The following is a 19,644-nucleotide window of genomic DNA, read 5'->3' as shown; positions in this document are numbered from 1 at the left end:
TGCTTTCTTTACATTACATTACATTACAGAAATGCTTTCTCAGTCTAAAAAGCTAGTTGACTGTCACTGACATCTGTTTTATTGTGCCAGTTCGACGTATATTATAAAATCACTCTGTTTTATCAAAGCAACCAGACGGTCCCAAGAAAAAGACAATGTCAAGTTTTCCTACCAGTGGCTGGAGATTAGGGTGGAGCAGCACATATCCATTGGGGTCAATGGCAAAGTAGTAGCCGTTTGGTCCAAACTACAGGAAAAAAGGAATTAGAGAGAACGTTATGCATGTTTTAGGTGAAAACCATGACATCTACGGTTTAAAAAGGCTGTTTCCTCTATGTTTTTTTTTAGCTCTTACAGTAAAGCGAGGCGTCAGTCTCTTGATATCTTCTAGGGAGACATCAATAGCCATTACCCCCAAGATGAGCTGGTTTTGAGTTTTCTGAGAGAAAAACCACAAGGGAAAAGCAGAGAGAAAGTCAGGGTTAAAACGAGACACTGTAAGAGTCCTGTTGTTCTTTCTGGATGAGTCAAGTCCCTCTGTGCACTCTGAATGATTTCAAGGAAATGGGGTGCAAAAGAAATCTGGACAGTCTCATTCCCAAAAGCTTTACTTTCGCCATGAGTCACTGACAAGGCATTTCCAGGCTTCGTTTTAGCGGAGGTAACCCCGAGCGGAGGTAACCCCGAGTCCCTCGAGGTAGACATGTAAACTCATCTTGAAACACTTAGCTACTGGATCATTTGTCTCTCTGATGTGCGGGTTTGATCTCCTTTTGATTTTTGCTACGCTAGATGATCTTCCCGTGGAGGCACGTGGGAGAGCTCCGAGGGACCTCAGCATCAACAAAGGACATAAAGAAGAGCCACAAGAAAGAGGAGGATAAAAGTAAAGTATACAACAATTATTGAAAATAGACCATTCATGTTGCACGTTTGATTTTTAGTCGGTTGTGTGTGAGTAAACCGCAGACTTAAATTCACCCACCATGTCAAAATGTCAGACGGAGGAAATTGAGTCAGTCAGTTAGTGGAGTGATTCAAGAAAAATAATCTGGTAATGAGCATGTTTATTATACTGAATCCACCATTGTTTCTTTTGAACAGCTATCAGAACAATATTCCCAAAGAGATCAAGAAGAAAGACTCCTGCTTATTCCAGTAGCAATCATTTTACAAGGATCAGCTTAGACGATCATAAATGAAATGACTAGCACTGGAAGGGTTTTGGAACTGAAAAGGAAACCATGAGATTTAGATATTAAACTGATATGATTGAAGAAAGACGGGTAAAATGGGTGAGGTTTAAACACAAATAATCTCTACATCTGTGACAAATCTAATTTCATCAGTTTTATTTTTATTTCATTTATTATTTTATCGTTCTATTTATTATCCTATTTTGAGTATGCTTTGTAACAATAGAATGTCTTTATAGAAAAATCTTTAAGGAAAAACAGTACTAACAAAAACGAGATAAAGGAGTTAACCAGAATCTATAGGAAATTAGTAAAAATAAGGATCAAAAGCAGTCTCTTGTTTACCTTTGAGCCTGTGTTGGTTTTGTTGAAGACTGGCAGAGTTCCAGTAATCACCAGGCCGAGTTCCTGGAAGATAAAACACACAACATATGGAATAAACATTAAAGGCAAATCCTTCATATTTATGGCATACATTCACAAAATACCACATATTGTGTTATCTATTTGTGAATGAGACAAAAAGCAACTCAAACTTTAAAAAAATATGTTTACCGTAACAAAAAACAGACATATTTCTGGTGGTGACGAGGTCAATACAGTCACACACTTTGACAGCGTCTTATCAGTGAAATGAATGACAATATCCAAACCGTTTGGCTCAGTTTACCAGACTGCTTTCTTATCTACAAAGTTAGTCTTGACAGAAGCTTAAGCACCACAAGAAACTGATCGGTTGAGCATTTTTTAAATAAAGTGAATCAGCCCTTTCACAAACACGCCTGGAGTTGAAGATGTGTTTACTGCAATGACAAACAGAACATGTTTAATCAATTGAGCAACACTTATCTGGAATCCTTCATCAGATAGAAAACAGAGATCATGCTTATTCTTGATGAGCTCCACATTTGGGCACAAATGTCACTTTGTTTTCCGACTGTTTTCTCAAAGCTTATTTTGTAATAACATGCATTTTACCTCTGATATAATACGGACATACCAAAGGATCTGGAATCCTTCATCAGACAGAAAACAGATTGCATCTCTGTTATAATACGGACTTACCAAAGCATCTAGGTAGACGTTGGTCCACTGAACCTGCTTGAATTTCTTTTCAGCCTTCACCATGGGCCTGCCTAACACATCCAAATACTCCTGCAGAGAAAGATGAGAACTACAGTTATAATTTACTATGTGCACCTCAGTCATTCCACCACAAGAGGGCATAACACACAACTGGTTAAGTAAAGCAGGGTGAGAGAGATAAGTGAAGTAGCAGCCATTTATTGACACACAGGTATTTATTGAAGTGTTGTAGTTTACCTGGGTGTTGATCCGGATTGCTCCTATAGATGGGATCTCATAGTAGTACCCTGAGAAATAGACAAAACCTTTATTCTAACATCCATTGTAAAAACATTAGCTGCATTAGGAGGACATTCCACATCTTATGTATTTAGCAAGAGACTATAACCATACATATCTAGTATCTAGTAGTACTATTCTGGGGTGGGCAATGTACGTAATGAAAATAGGAATTGTACTGAAAAGCAAGCAGCAACCTCTAATTTAAGGTGGACTAAAAATAAACTTTGAAATTAAATTCAAGGGCAATTCTGCAAAAGGCATACAAAGGCCATTTTAGGTTGCAAGTGAAACATGTTGATATTCTCTGCAATTAAAGTGGTACATTTACAATAAAACGAACAGATTATGAAGTCATAAATCTACAAGAAAAACTCAGATAAACAATGTATTTGCCACATGCAGACTTTAGTGAGCCCATTGATCAATTCAGAAATGTGATGCATGTTAAATACCTTTATTAGCGCAGGCCATCCACTGTATTGGTCCTTTATCATAGTTGTGTTGACCTACTGAAAATGTAAAGATGCGCACCTGAGGAGAAGAACAAACATAAAACACTGAATATGATAAAAAGCAAAGTCTGCTATATTGTACTTTCTAAACATCTTGTGTTTTACAGTCTTACCGCTTGCTTGGGGTTGTATTTTTTAAAGATCTCCTCTGCCCTCTCTTCTCCTCCGTCAGTGAACAGCATGATAATCTTGTTACAGTTTGCCCTTGACACATTCGTCTAGGGGATACAAAGGCAAAAATGTTGGCATTTCAAGCACTATTTAACCAAGTAGACTGAATAACAACACATACTTTAATAATTATGAGCAGGCTGAAGATGTAATTGCAAGAAGACTTCAAGGCTCATTCCTTTTTATGCAAGTACAGAAGATGGCAGGGAAACGTTAGCTTTTACACAGCTATGTGTACTGTGAATGTTCAGCAAATTAGTATATTAAAAAGCATTCCATTTATTTTGTATAATTTATAATGTTTAGATACTCCTTTGAATAAAGGTATTTTTGATTGAGAATATGTATATATAGTTTTAATTTTGTAATGTGTATCTTTATTTTATTTGCATGTTATTCTATTCAAAGTGCTGCTGTGACAAAATCATTTCTCAACTTGGGATAAATAATGTATCTATCTATATTCTAAGATTCTGTAATGCACAAAACGACCATAAGAGGTCGACATATACTCACTCTTTATTAGAACACCACCAGGGTTGAGTCTTATTTTCCTTCATTATTTTCATAATTGAATGCAAGTGTTAAATTAAATGAACACATTTGATTAGATTTCGAAGGGTTTAATCAAGTCTCTGAGTTGGTTTTCAAACTCCAAGGGAAATTATTGGATAAAATAATCAAACAACAGATTGACAGAGCCACCCAAACATACTGTTCCTACCACCACCCACTGAACATGTACTCCTACTCCCTTATGGTCTACAACCACCATGGCCCCTGGTAGACATAAAAACAAAGACTATAACACCTGTTGTGCAATACTACTTATTTGCAATATATATACAGACACCGCTTCATATTATTACTGGTGGCTGTCCCTCAGAATCTGAATCTGAATCCCTTTATTAGTCCCACAGAGGGGACATTTAAACTGTTACAGCAGAAAAGAGCCAAAGACAGCTTAAGGTTAGCTAAGATTAGTTAGACAAATCAACTTGTGTAATAATACATCTGAAAAATAACTTCCACCTTTAAATCTAATCTAATAATATCTAATCTAATCTGGCTAATATTTTACAACTTTACACATGCTACACATATATTTTTTCAAATAATTGTACTGGTACTGGATGTGTAGTTTGTAAAGGGTGTAATCTCTACTTTTATCTATAATATTATAAGGCATGATTTTTAATTAGCTGTCTCTTTACTTGCTGTAACAATGTAAATCTGTGGGACGAATAAAGTTATTCTGATTCTGATGTTAACCACACATAATTTCCAACATGCCCGCCCACGCCGACACTTTACCTGTGCGAGCTGCTCGAAGGCCAGCTCGAAGCCGCCCCTGTAGTTGGTGATTCCCTTGGCTGTGATGTCCTTCACGGCATCTTTCAGCACCCTCTTGTTGCGCACGTTGGCCTGCACCAGGTTCTCAAAGCACGATGCATACGCTGCCTTGTCATTGAACTGGAGGGAAGAGGGAAGGAGGGATGACGGGAAGTGGAGGGAAGGCACTTGCACATATTTCCTGTTAAATATGTGGCCTGTTTTCCCTTTCGTAACAAAGGCATGCGGTGTCCCTTAAACTTATCGGATTGAGGTTTTTTTTAAGAGAGAGATTAAATTGATTCCATTTTATTTCAAACAAAGTATGTAATTATCGACAGAATGTATTGACACACATGTTATAGAGTGAGCTGCTTCAATAACGCTTCTTGGCTTTGCAAAATGGTGTCATGTGTGAAATTAAATCAGTTTTAATCAAAACTCTGCACTGACCGAAGGGATCTAAAGGAGCAGAAGGAAGGATTGGCAGGAGAGCAGGTAGGGATGTGAAAACAGTGGCATAAGGAAGTAAAAATACATACATTTAGATTATTGAGGGATTACGCTGTAGAGACAAACATTAATGTGACCGGTTACAAATATATGTACACATCTCTACAAGTTAAGTGTCCGCAGTTTAATATTTGTGAATCGTTAATGTGGAGGAGCAGATGGAACCTTATAATGTCATGCACAAATACAAACACACTTGTACTTGTGGCATAGTGGGGATACGAGGTGACACACATTCTTGTATCAGAGCGTAGTGGGGACACACACGGCAAACACATGCACTCACAGCATCTATAGAGGACAGGGAAATGGCTCATTAATACCCAACATCTGTCTTGGCCTTGACTGCAGCTTTCAAATCATGATAATTTGCAAAACACACACACTAATACACACTTTCAAACAACTACCGACACACCAGATGCACAGATACTGTTTTTTTACAGTACTTCAGTTATTTCTAGCAACAGATATTGTAAACTATCTGCAGATGCTCATCATTTATCTCAAATACTTTTACCATATTACCTTTTACTTGGATTGCCCGGCTGGTTACATAGTAGCTTTCTGCTTGTCTAAGTCTATAGTGAATTATGGTACTTGTAAGAGATTCAACTGTGTATTCTCTGAGTACAATGAAATAAGGAGCTACAAGGAAAGACATTTTCGAGGTGACTTTTAGCTTCTGAAAGACAGCTAGCACTATAACATAGTTAAAGTTATACTTAGTGTTATTCGGGCAAAGTAGCCCAAATATTCTAGGTGCAGAAACAGAAAAGTTATTCACTTAAGCAAGATGGAATGTTCATTCTACTTGTAATGATTATAGCATAATTATATAAGATGACAATAAACCCATTAGCCAGCCTCTACAAGCTAAGGATAAACTTTCAAACAATTAGCTTGGCTTTTTCTCTTTATTCACTCATAATGACTGTTTCCAACATGTTAGCCTAAGTTACGGGACAAATACTGCCAAGACATTTCCTTTAAAAAGATGTACACCTACACACACCCACCCATATGGTGTGTTTGAACTTCATCTGCCTTATAGTACACATCTTAAAATATGCTAGATAAAGTGATGAATGTTCAGCAGGACAGCATACTGTCTGTAGGTGTGCTATTCATATCTGTGTTCTTATACTAAACGTCTCAAATTGTCAGGATAATTGTTCTCCGTTGTAACAGCATACATTTCGATGCATACACAAAGAGTTGTATGAAATTGTTTTAGCTTTCTCTGGTTTTTGTGTGTCACCTCAGCACAAAATCCTCATAGGGTCATTAAGATATATTGACCTACAGATAACCCTTTGAATTAATTACATTTGAATTCACTATACAAACAGTTAAAGGTTATCCTCAGGAAGGGATTAAGGCTGAAATCATTAATTAAGTTTACTATTTTATTATGAAGGGTTATAACAGATTTTACATTCAAAAAGCTTCAACATTATTGTGGAAGAACTGAGCTTGAGGCAATCAATAAACGTATTACATTGCTGCCTTATTTCATTAACTTGAAGCCCTTTCACTTAGCTAAATTGAATATTCCGAACACAAACATAAACCATTTATTAGAGGAAGTAAAGGAAATGTAATTCATTTTAGAAAGCCAACTGAAAAGTGCATTAATACTCACTCCCATTACGAACATGGGTTGCAAATAAGAATAGTGCCAGTTTATCCTAATAAGCATGTACACAGTATGCCAAAGATGCAAGCAACTCAAGTGAGATATTTCATATAAATGTATATCGTTTTTAAAAGTTGGCAAATTGGGCATTATTGGTGGAGTTGAGGATTGCAGACAGACAAACCACCTGTATGCTAGAGGTATATACAGTTTTTTTTTTATGAGAAACAAATATATTGATTTAGGAAATGTTGTTTTCTGATGTAACATTTTGTAAGAAAAGACGCTTTTATGTGTGGGACCTACCCTATGAGAAGAACACCACCATCTTTTCTGAACAGTAAATATAGAAAGCCAGCAACACGCTAGCTTAGCATAAAGACACAGATAAGAAAACAGCCAGCCTTGCTCTGTCCAGACAAAATCTGACTACCCTCAGCTCTGAAGGTCACTCATTTTTCACAAATACATTTTCCATCTTAAGCTAAGCTAAGCGGTTGCTAGCTGTAACTCTAATTAACTCTACACAAGAAAGCCATCAGGCAAGTTTCCCATAGTATTTGAAAACTTTAAAAACTTTCTATCAAAGAACATTTAGTGGTTAATTATTTTCAGTCTTGTTTCACCAGAAAATACATATTAATGTGTCCTTTAGATAGCTAACAACATTAGCCATCCTACACAAGCTATGACAGCGGCAGTTTGATGGCTGCCTAGTAACATAGACTTAATTCTAGCAAAAATGTAGTCTTGAAAATGATTTCTAGTGTGCCTTTAATATATTTCTACTACTATTCTTCTAATAGAAAGAAATAACCACTGGTACCACCGGTTATTTTTCTTCACACACCTACTATTGGGAGGAGGTATGAATCTGACTTATAAAGCCTGCAATAGAGCTTTAAATTATGATGGATGAATATTGCCTCAATCCCCTTGTCAGTAAATGCTTTGGTGCCTGAGATTTCTACAGGGGCCTTTTTCCATTTCATGCCACAGATTCAAATATGGGTCACAAATACAGCACACGTTCATTTATCAGACTTATCTTGTGGCATTTCAGGGTTTGCTCCAGCTGCGTCATATGTGCGCTCTATTAGGCACACATATATGGATTCGGCTCTGATGTTCTTGACTCATACATAGACACACATGCACACTAACACTCATCTACTATACATAAATAGGCTATATATACTGTACACAAAGATACTTTGAGTGACACAAATGAGCAAACACGCATGCATGCATCCCTGCCAAGCCATAATAACAATCCATCCATGTGCGGTACATTAAGTCACTCAAAAGGTCACTGCCATGTTTAAACCAATGACTCAAACCGCTGGAGTACAGCTACTCAAACAGCCAAGCCAAACATACGTCCACATTAACATTCAGCAACCTGGAATTTCAATACATATACAGAATCATAAGAACTTCATAGAAAGGACTATGAAAAAGAAAAATAGTTACTTAAAGAGATACAAAGGCAAGTATTTTTATAGCAAAATACTCACGTAGACAACGTTCACGTAGTCATCGTCAGAAAGGGTCTCCAGCATCTTGCTGACGGACGTTTTGATGAGTTTGAGGGTGAGACCAGATACACTGCCACTCCTGCAGTATGGAACAAAGATGATTTGTGTTTTATCCGAACGTTTTTTTACCATAGTATGTATAAAAACACTTTTCATCTGTGGTTCTCTCTATTCTTTTGTAAGCACAGCTAGATAAGAAAATGGATAGATGGATATATTAACATTAAGTCGATTTTTTTAAAGAAAGACTATTACCATCTGTTAATTTGCCTTTTGATATCTTGTGTACAAGACAACTGAACCTGATCTAAAACATGAATATTAAAAAAATAGCAATAAGTTGGCGAGATATCTTACTATGTGCCAAAAAGTTGAACAGACTGAACAACTGACATTGCCATCTGTAAAGCCTTCTGCACAAGTAGAGGAAAATAAACTATTCACGCGTTAAAGGCAGAGACCTCGTGACTACAAGTTTCTTCCATTAACAAGCAGGCTAGATATGGGAACATTTATTACATTAACCTGTTAAGCCCGGAGCCTGTTTTTCAGGTCTCAGGCTCGAAAATGACATTCCCAGAACAAATTACTATATCTTCACTTCTAAAAGGGGTAAATTAATAATCATTTTTCTCAAAGCAATGATAAACCTGTGAGTTGGATGTAGAAAAGTCAGAATCAATATAGAATGTTTTTTATTTTAAAGTAAATTCAGATTGAACATAGTAAATGATAGTGTCCATCCAAAAAAAAAACACATTACTTATAGTGAAAACCACCCTTGAATGATGGGATAGTAGACTAAAAGCTTTAGGAATCCAAACTATAACATATAATAAGTACCCTGTATCAAGATTGATGCAAAACAAGTGACATTTGACCTTTTTAGAGAGATTTAGCAAAAAAACAAACACTTCTGGGGTCATTTTGGTGGATTTGCCATATCTCTGGCCCCCCTCGGTCGATTTTGATGATTGACACCTCTTTTGAACGGTTAGAGCCAATAGAATCGAAGGGGAAGTTCTTAAATCCACATACACGTTACCATTGTGGAGTGAGAGTGATGCGCACGCAGCTTGCCCAAACCGAAAGCTATGTTACGCTCTGAAAACTGAAAACTACGCTTTTTGCCATAAATATGAAGATGGATTATCAGTAATCATTTCAAAGTGACACAGAGACATTTTATGCATTTAAATGCCATTGAACACAACTTTTGATTAGAAAACAGCAAAGGTAAGACTTATTTTCCGTTTTGGTCCCGTAAAGCTACGTTGTGTGTCGTCTGGGTTTGCCTTCTATGCCCTGAGTTTTTCAGTGATGATACTTATACCTTTAGAATCTGTGGAATATCAGCTTTAATCTGATATCTTGTTTGTGCAGATCTGATAAGTAATAAAGTATTTCTACCGTGAGGTCTTCGCTTAGTAATAATTCAGAGGCTTGGCGTTAGAGTTGTGTTTTGTTTAGCTAAAAATGGTTCATATCGTCAGTTAGCTGAGTCTCTTCCCGTTAAGTGGGTATGACACATTAATAGGTTGTTAAATGTTAAGAAGCCCTGAGACACAGTTTCGCGGGCGGGGGCTGCCGGGCTTAACAGGTTAACAAAAATTCTATCATAGGTAATCTGGGTTAATGACATGAGTTAAGTGCCATCGCCATTTATCGGCTAATGACGTGCACACAGATTGTGAATACTAGCATAAAATGTAAAATATCACTTCATTATTAAGAGAAGGCTCCTTTAATAATATTCTATATATTATTGCTAAACAAGATGGGGACCATGCACCAATGGATCTGTAAAATGCAACTTAATTTGTTCTTGCACGTAAAGGCATAGGGACAAAAACAGGAACGAGATGTTATTTTCACCAAAGAGTAACGGAGGCAGCTTTTAATATCCAATAAGCCTCATAAATCCCCTGGGTGACAACTTCCAGAGCTTTAATAAGAGCTGCAAATGTAGGCAACATTTCCTGAAACTGAAGCCCTGAAACTCTCATTTATAGAAACAAGCAACACATATTCAGAAAAATTAAGTGATATTGGTCGTGGTGAATAATTAAAAATATTAATTACTTATTGTATTTACTATTTTCAGAGCATCACATTGACTAAAATACAACATAGAATATTGAATTCCTTATCCTTAAAGGTGGGGTAGGTAAGTTTGAGAAACCGGCTCGAGATACACTTTTTGTTATATTCCATGGAATGCTCTTAACATCCCGATAGCAATGAATATCTTAAGTGCTTTGACAAAAGATCCATAAAAAAATGTCATCTGTGGAAGCCGTAGTACTGTAAAAAGCACGACCAATGATTTTAGCCGGCCCGGCTAAAATAACTGGATGGCCTACCTGCCTGTCAGCCTTCCATCTGTGCACAGACTTATCTCGTGCCCTCATTGGTCATGTGCGCGTTCATGTGTGTTGGAGGAGGGGCTCTGTAAGGAAGTGGCAGATTTTTTCCGGCTGTGTATTTTCAAATTCTAGCGCACTCGAGCTGGTTTCTCCAAAATGACCTACCCCACCTTTAAGTACACTTCTTTTTACACACAAATTGGTGGAATTGACTTAAAATATGAACTTTTTATGTTCATTGTTGGTAGGTTTGCGGTTCTATTTAACCTGAATTGGAAAGGGGTTTAAATGTTTGGCTTTGGTAAATATGGGAAATAAAACCCTTATTTCAGTTTTGAAATGGACTCTGGGAAATCTGAAAAAGGCAGTGGCGAGCCATCAGGGCCCTCTAGGCCCTCTGTGAGGGCCTAAGATATTAAAAAAAAAAATATTTAAAAACATTAAAAAAAAATATATTTTTTTAAAATATATATTTTTTTAATATTATTTTTGTTATATTTTTCATTAGTTTTACCGAAAAAAAACTTGATTTAATAAAATAACATTTCCAAATAAATAAATCCTTCGAATCTGCCTGTTCAGTCTCTGTTTGAATGTGGGTTACATGAAAGAAGCTCACCTGGCCCTCTCTGCGATTCACAGAGGGCCCGCTATAGTAACTGAACGAGAGAGTAATGTCAAATGACAGTACAATTGACCAATCATATCTTCCCTCTAAATGGGTGGGTTTTATTATCGCGGACTAGATGACAAGTTCCGCCCGCTGTGAAACTTTTCTTGTTTCCATAGCAACAACAACTTCCTGTCAACAGCGTGAACTCGCCTTCAAAATAAAAGCATGCCAAATTACACTTAAGACATACAACTGCAACGAAAGTAACAAACACAATGCAATATCATTTTCAATGTCAAAGAACACAAATTGGGTTCACAGGTGTTGTTTTGTGTGGTAGAGGGTCGCTGTCATTGATGCGTTTTGCACCCTGGGCCGTTGTTTTGATATTCCGCTGAAGTATACGCTGTGACGTAATAACTTTTTTTTTTTTTTTCGAAGGAAGGGGTGGGGGTCAGAGGGCCTAGGTATAAAGCTCACGGCTCGCCACTGGAAAAAGGTAATATTGTTTGTTTCTTAGAAATTATCTTAAGTTCTCTAAAACTGAACTGCTGTCGTTACAGATATGGATCCGGAATGCTCCCTAAACATCTTCTAACTCTAAACTTTTAATGTATGTAACTCATCAGTCATCACAGGAAGAACCAATTGGACTGTAAATGATGAAGTCGCCTGATACACTGACTGCTTTTTGTTTGTCATTTGAGTTCTGAGGCAGCCATGAGTACAGCGCAGTCTGAGAATGAGCATCAGAGCCTACCGGCACTAAATAAAAGAACAAATCTGACTGTAGATGAATCACTCACGCATCCACCAGGATCAGCATGTCCTTAGGTGACGCTGCCCCCTGAATATACCTGGTGAGTAATAAAACACACAGTAAAGGTCATGGATATTAAACACAAATGTAGGATACAGCGGTTATTTATTTTGTCAAAACTAAGGAACACAATCTTCAGCACATTAAAAAAGTGATGAGACAGTACATGTTGCACTCTCATCACTCTTTGAGCAGCTGAACAAATATCACTCTACATCATTTTGATGTAAAATCAATCATACCTTTGTACTCTTTAATGACATTTCTGTTCATATTTTTGAAAATAAACAAACAAACTGTTGTAATAACATGGTTAAAAGTGTATTGATGGCTTCCATCCAGATTTAAAAAAATGTTTAGGACACTAGTGAAGCGTTTGTTTTGGTAGCCTTTGACAATTACACAGGTAGATTGAATGCTATGTGTCAGCCCTTGACAAACAGTAGAGAAATGACGGACAATGATGTGATTAGAGACACAAAACAATAATGGACATCCCACAATACACTCACCACGGTCGCCTGCGCACATCGTAGAGGTCGATCTTATTGGCTGAAGTGCTCGAGTCTATCCAAGGGGATGCTGGGATATGACAGGAATAAAATTGGCCAAGGTAAGTATGTTTACTTTATATAAAACCTAGATTTCTGGTTAATGAATATGTTTGTTGGATTTCTTATATCTTAAAAGAATAATTTGAAATATGCCATTTGCTTTTTAGCGAAGAGGTAGATTTTTGTGTCCAATTAAAACCAGAAGGCTATTAGCTTAGCTTAATATGAATACTGTTGGCAGGGTGAAAAAGCTAGCCTTGGCCAACTGTTAACAAAAACAGCACTTGACAGCTCACTAATTAACACATATCTCTTTTCATACATGTGTACAACACTGAGATATAACATTGTTCACTTCTGGTTCACAGTTAATTATTGTAACTAATTATGATTCGGCAACCAAAGTCCAGGACTTCAACTTAAGCTAGCTAATTGCCTTCAGGGGCCATCTTGAAAATTTGAGCACAGATATAAGAGTGATCTAGCTAGTAAGCGTACGGGATAAAAAAAACGTCAAACTATTTATTTTAAGCAATCCTTATTGTAACCTAAAGAAGGCAATTCATAATTGAACTCTTCTGACATTTAATAATAATATAATATGTTTATTTAGTATAGCACCTTTCACAGAAATAAAAGTCACAAAGTGCTTCACAAGAAAGAACAGGAGGTTAAGAGGTGCACACTTTTAAAACCTAACATTATGAAAGATGGTCATGACCATATTGACCTATAGGCTTTTCAATAAGAGATTCATGAATTATTTGCCTCTCAGCCAAACGTCACAAGAAAGAATGGTGTGAAAATCAGCCAACAGCTACACATTGTTGTTTTTGCGTGCATCTTTCTGAAATACATGTATGCTGAAATTGAACTTTTAGGGGATTTTTATTTGTCCCCATCACTGACCACAGAAAGGTCAGCAGGCTATTGGATTAACCTCATTGGCTGCTTGTCTGCTCACCTGGGAAGTATCGAGCCAATCCGGTTGCAGAGCCAAACACCTGCCAGAGGAGTGAAGGATCTTCCTCTTTGTTTTTCCGGAATATGTCCTCCAAGGCCTCCGTCCAATTTAGCTCGTTTAAAATGATGGTAGCTGTAACACACACAGCGAACAAACACACAGTTTAAACGAGTCAAGTTTGTACAAAAGTAAAGGCATAGTATTCACACAAAATGTCAAGAATTTTCAAAAACATGTAATCTGAAAATTCAATGTTCAAAAAGGGAAACTATCCACACACACACACACACACACACACACACACACACACACACACACACACACACACACACACACACACACACACACACACACACACACACACACACACACACACACACACACACACACACACACACACACACACACACACACACACACACACACACACACACACACACACACACACACACACACACACACACACACACACACACACACACCAAATCTACAGTGGTGAAAAGTGTGCAATGAAGTGGAGAGGGAGGCAAAAACAGAATGATCCAATTTGATATTTCTGGAATAAGGCAAAATCATCTCCTGGGTCCTCTAGGGACAGACATACAGTAAACGATTTGTTTACCTGTTTGTCAGCAGGGGCTCTTACTGCCTTAATGCTCCAACAATCTAGTTTGATCCAAAAAGGCAGCGCTAGTGAGAGTGGGCTGCACGTCACATTGATGCGGTGCATGAGTCATACTTGTGTGAATGTGTGTGTGTGTGTGTGCGTGGATGCCCCATCTTTGTGTGTGTGCTTTTGCGAGATGAACTGCATTAAAGAAACAATTAAGAACAAAACCCCTCAGGGTGAGACAGGGGATTACTAGGAGGTAGTGAAGAGCCTGTACTCGTATCAAGGGGTGCATTCCAATTCACATTCTATCCTCCTAGTAAGCGGGAAGAACATTTTGTATGTCCAAATAGATTATATTAGATGTACATTATGCTATAAATACCAGGATGTCTTACTGCCTCTGGTGGCCTTTTGCAAAAAGAAAGACAGCTTAATATTCTGGCGTTTCTGACCCACAATCCCCTGCACAGCAGAGAATATGTCGACTGAGATGCCGAGAGAGCAGAAACAGATGCTCGTTGAACTTTTGTGCTACTGACTGCAACAAATGTATATGAGCAATTGGGTCAAAGTTCATGACCTAGTGTGTTTCATTTGTATGCATTCCGCATGCAACAGTATGAACTTCATAAAGGGCAACTACAGTACATACAAAAAGTAAAAAGAGTTTTAAAGAAAAGTTGTATTTCATTTGGAACAGAGCCTCTGTAACAAAAATCATATTGCCAATTTACGAGGGAAGAGGCGTTGTGTATAGTTAGTACTAGTCTCTTTAGGGAAAAATTGCCACCAAGAAAAACTCAGTGTACTCTTTAACGAAGTAGAAAAGCAATGCCCTGCCAAGTATAGACATTTTTTTTTGTCCTCTCAACCTCCCACATCTCCCACATCTCTGTGGCTCTCCCAAACTCATTGCTGTAGAATCGCTTGTAAGAAAGAAAGCACTGAAGCACCTTTCCTTAGCATTTAATCCAGCTCTTATCATGGCTGCCACTTAAATGTTTCCACGTCATTTCACTCAGTTAGGAACCTTCCTAAACAAAAGACTATTCAACATCCTTTATGCCTGTAAGGGTTAAAAAAAAATAAATAAAAAAAAATAATCCTGCTGCTTCATCATCTGTTTGCATTTGGGTCCAATCCCTGTCCTTCATAACCCAATTGCAGCGCCTCCTTTATCAAGTTTCTATTGTTGAATACAAATAGATTTTAGACAGGGCTTTGAATTGATCCCTTTGGTATTGTAGAGCAAAACATCCCCATGATATGTGGTGACAATGTGTTCAGGCCTGATCTCTGTGCTCCCCGAGGATAGTCGTTCATACTGAATGGTAAACTAACAAGGAAAGCTCACATTCAGTATTTCAGTTGCCCATCAGCTGCAAAGTCAATGTAGTGACCAACCCATCAGGGGAATTGTGTCCGAGTTTTCCTGACTGTGTCGATTGGTTCTGTTCCCCTGTGTGACACTGACAAACCCATTACAATCCCATAGGGATTTGAATGCAGACCCACATAACACACACCCTGGATCGATGTGCAGGTCAGACACCACTGACGAGCAACAATATCGAAAGTGTGGCAAGGTGTCCTCCATTTTCAGCTAAATACTGAAACAAATCACTGTTGTAGTGTTAACAGATCCATCTCTGTGGCAATGTGTGTTTCTCGAGGTCACACACACAGTCAGCCGTATGTCATGAGGGGCATGGCCTGAGGGACATTGGGGGGTAGGGCTAATGTGTTTGTGACTGCAACAAATATGGATATTACCAATACCTAAACTTATTTCTTTGTTTGTGTTGATGGTAACAAGCTAAAAGAAGAATGTCCATGTTTTTATGAATCTTCTACAAATTAGTTTTGTGCAATGAGATTCTGTTTTCACTCTTGAGAAATGACAAAATAATGAGTGATCAGAGGAAAAACTGAAGAAAATTAGTAAAAAGAGAGAAAGAATCCAAGGACAGTGCTTTCCATTTACATTTTGTCAGCTGGCACTGAGCATTTGGTGCAGCGCAATTATGTGACATAACAGTGACATGTGGGGAACAACATGTATAGAATACTTTAAATGGCCAGGTCACACTACAAGGTGGCTCAGCAAAATTCTTATGCTCATCCTGCCTAAAGGGTTCTAACTTTGTTGACGTAGGGACTCTTTTCTAGGGTTGATCAATACTAGAGCTACCAAGCTAACAGCTAACATACTAGCGAGCGGAGACTAGGCTAGTCAGTCACGATAAATCTAAAAGCTTATTTTTAATTTAACTTCACTATGACGTTTTTATCTCAGTATTATACATAGATTGACTCAATATAGACTTTTTTTGAATTGACACAAATGTATGTTATAAGAGTTGAAATAAAGGAAAACAGCTAGCAAGCTTGTTAGCTAATGGTTCAATAAGTTTCCACAGTTTATGCAAAAGCATTTATAGCTTTTAGGAATGGATAGTATAGTACAGGTACTATAGGTAGCTTACTATACTACTACTTTATAGATAGCTTACTACTGTATACTACTACCATGTTTGTGCATGGTGCCAAACAGCTAATAGGTTCCAGGTTCCTGGTATACATTGGGTTGTGAGACTTTTATTAAGATGTTAATTCAGGTTTCAGTAATGAGCTTTTTAGGTCTGCAAATGCGACCCATTGTACGTTTTTGTATGTTTTAACACTGTGGTCACAAATCCCAAAATGCGGATTGACAAATTATTGTCTTGGTAATAAATTCTGCCAAGATGTCCAGCCATGCCAGCATCAATAAATCACACCATTCAGATCCCATGGTTAACACATGAGAAATTAAAACAAATGAATAATTTATGGGGGAAAAGATGTGTGAACTGAATATGGAAATAAAGTAACTAAATATTCTCTGTGAGGCATGTAGATGCTTTAAAAAACCGAAATCAACCAGTATCTGGCAGTGAGTGGTGAGGGGGCGGCAGTGGGAGGGGGTGAGGAGAGAAAGCTGCGTGGTGCCAGGCGATGCCCTGCGGAGCTCCCTGTCATCGGTGGCTGAAACCGCCTGTGCTTTTGAAAGTAATTACAGGGTGGGGGCTGCTGAGGTGATAACCTGTAATCATCGTATCAGAAGGGGTCTTGTACTCGATGATACTTTGCCACTCACTACTGATCGTGACATGAGCACCAACGCAGAATGAAAAAGATACACTTCCACATAATGTATCTTTCCACCAACACATGCATTTTCTATGCAGTCAGAAAGAAGTATGTGCAATACATGAGTGGCTAAAGACACAATGCAGACTTATGGATTAGGTAATTATAAGTGTGCGTGCCAATATATAGTGATTAGGACTGAAACCATAAGTGGATGAATGGATGGGTATATTGGTATGATTAATCGTTTATCGTCATTTTACAAGCAGGAATAGAAAAACTATTCAAATGTTGTCTGATACCACCCTCTCAAATTTGTCATAATTCTTTGGTCGAACAAAATAAGATATTGTATTCTAAGACATCACGTTTGGGATATTATGATGTTTATTAGACTTAAAGATTATAAGTTAATTAAAAAAATCCTGAGCAAAATAATTGATAACAAAAAAAAAAAACGACAGTTGCGGCCCGAATGGGGTTTGAGACCAAGAAATTAGGTGATTAATTAAGAGAAATTATGAGTTGCTTCGGGTGATAAGGCTTGAGTGTAGTTATTATGTACAGTAGTGTGAAAACACAGCGGCAATGGCCAGAGGGAAGGGACACCAGCACACACACACACACTATTTATTTAGCATGAGAAAGGTGTCGAGGTCATAAGGTGAGAAACGCTGCTTGAGATGAAAAGCAATTAGTCCTAGTCAAGCCTTTTTATGGTTGCAAAGGGCTCACTTGTTAATATTGGTTACCATTATGCCATATGAATCCAAGAACAGTACAGTATGTGGCATTGCAGAAATCTCGTTCACTGTCTAAAAAGTTGTATTTAAAGGTAAAATAGGGTAAGCTTAAACAAAACATTCTCTTGGAACATTATGGTATGGAGGGGAATCCCAATCAGCTGATTACAGCATCCTGGGAAGGCATCCAACTTGTCGCAGTGACACAGTTCACAGACACAAAGACAGTAATAGGTTGAAAGAAGAGAGAAATAAGGACGAAGAGAGAGAGAGAGAGATGAAGATACATCAGAGTTTGGCAGCAAGCACCATAGATAAAAAAAAGGATGTGTATCAAGTGGCACAACAAAAAAAATCAATTTCTACACTGTGAGCTTTGCCACGGGGTCTGTGACTTCGATACACACACGCTCACACACACAGTGTCAGAGTATCTCAGCCCGTCAGTGTGTGTGTGTGTCTCGGGCTGACAGGTGCCACACAGCGTTGATGCAAACGGGCATCAGACGAGCCTCGGCTCTCATGCCCAGGCCGCGACGCTCTCCTCTCATCTCGTCCACGCCAATCTGCCTAATGAGCGAGAACACACAGCCATGAAAACCACACACAGTACAGTGGGTGAATGTGATGTGACACACACACATGCCGACTCTCACACCCCAAGTGTTTCTTCCCCTCTCTCTCTCAAACAAATTCACACACGCAGACAAACTCTGATTCATCTCCAGTGTGTGTGCACGGACACACGGACAAGATAATGAATCCCAGTCAGACCACCCACACTGTATCAGCAGGGAGAATAGATTTCAAATCAGCAGGACTAATGCGGGGGAGAAAGACAGTAGCACATTTGTCTCCACACAACCCACTATTAATATGCTTAATACATCGAAGCGAGGGATGAAGACTTAGTGAGGGGTTAGAGCTGCAGAGGAGAAGGAAAGAACGAACAAGAAATCTCGAAATAACTAGGGTTGAAAGTCGGGAGAAGGAACTTGAAAACACACTAAGGAGAAGGGAAAAGGATGAAAAAGGATTGGTGGATGCAACAAAAGTGTCCAGCAGTTAAAGACGAGGATGACACATCTCTCCTTCAGCATCACTAAAAGCCACAAGGACGCCAGCCTTGTCTAGACAAAGCCCCCTAATCAAGTTAAGTCAAGTCCTTCCTCCACACAACAAGATAGAAACCAGGGCGTGTCTAAGTACGTGCGTCTCCTTCCACACACACATACCCACTCGGATACACATCGCCATGGCAACGCTGACAGTGCTGGCCAGCCGGAGTGGCATCAATGTGGCAGCCCGTCCTTGTAGATAGAGTAAGAGAGAAGGGGACAAGAGAGGGGGAACACCAACATCAGCCTCACTGTGAGACTTTGCCAAATAGTGCTCCACCCAGACCCTGCCTTCCAGAACCAGGGTGAGAACTGGAAGAGATCAGATAGCCAGTAGGGCTGCGTGATTATGGACAAATTAAATCACTTTTTATTTTTTTTAAGCTGCAGTTAGATTATAAAATGGTCAGTTAAAGAAATAGGAAAATTAAACATTGCAAATGGATTTCTAT

General features: G+C 38.4%; 1 protein-coding gene across 3 annotated transcripts in view; it reads right to left on the bottom strand.

Annotated features, from left to right (window-relative positions):
* Positions 1 to 19,644, bottom strand: part of LOC117484974 (voltage-dependent calcium channel subunit alpha-2/delta-1-like) — a 121,355-nt gene that overhangs the window by 30,012 nt on the left and 71,699 nt on the right. For all 3 annotated transcript variants that reach the window (XM_034133505.1, XM_034133506.1, XM_034133507.1), the window contains exons 7-18: positions 13,587 to 13,718; positions 12,581 to 12,650; positions 12,055 to 12,105; positions 8,249 to 8,348; positions 4,562 to 4,720; positions 3,190 to 3,294; positions 3,017 to 3,095; positions 2,520 to 2,569; positions 2,262 to 2,351; positions 1,542 to 1,604; positions 356 to 439; positions 173 to 247 (exon numbers count right to left, since the gene is read on the bottom strand). In XM_034133505.1, the coding sequence (XP_033989396.1) occupies positions 173 to 247; positions 356 to 439; positions 1,542 to 1,604; positions 2,262 to 2,351; positions 2,520 to 2,569; positions 3,017 to 3,095; positions 3,190 to 3,294; positions 4,562 to 4,720; positions 8,249 to 8,348; positions 12,055 to 12,105; positions 12,581 to 12,650; positions 13,587 to 13,718 (1,058 nt within the window). The remainder of the gene's footprint in view (positions 1 to 172; positions 248 to 355; positions 440 to 1,541; positions 1,605 to 2,261; positions 2,352 to 2,519; positions 2,570 to 3,016; positions 3,096 to 3,189; positions 3,295 to 4,561; positions 4,721 to 8,248; positions 8,349 to 12,054; positions 12,106 to 12,580; positions 12,651 to 13,586; positions 13,719 to 19,644) is intronic.

Source organism: Trematomus bernacchii, unplaced genomic scaffold, assembly GCF_902827165.1.
Source record: "Trematomus bernacchii unplaced genomic scaffold, fTreBer1.1, whole genome shotgun sequence".
In the NCBI taxonomy this organism is placed as follows: Eukaryota; Metazoa; Chordata; class Actinopteri; order Perciformes; family Nototheniidae; genus Trematomus; species Trematomus bernacchii.
The sequence above is the reverse complement of the archived record's forward strand: the minus strand, read 5'-3'. Positions and strand labels throughout refer to the sequence as shown.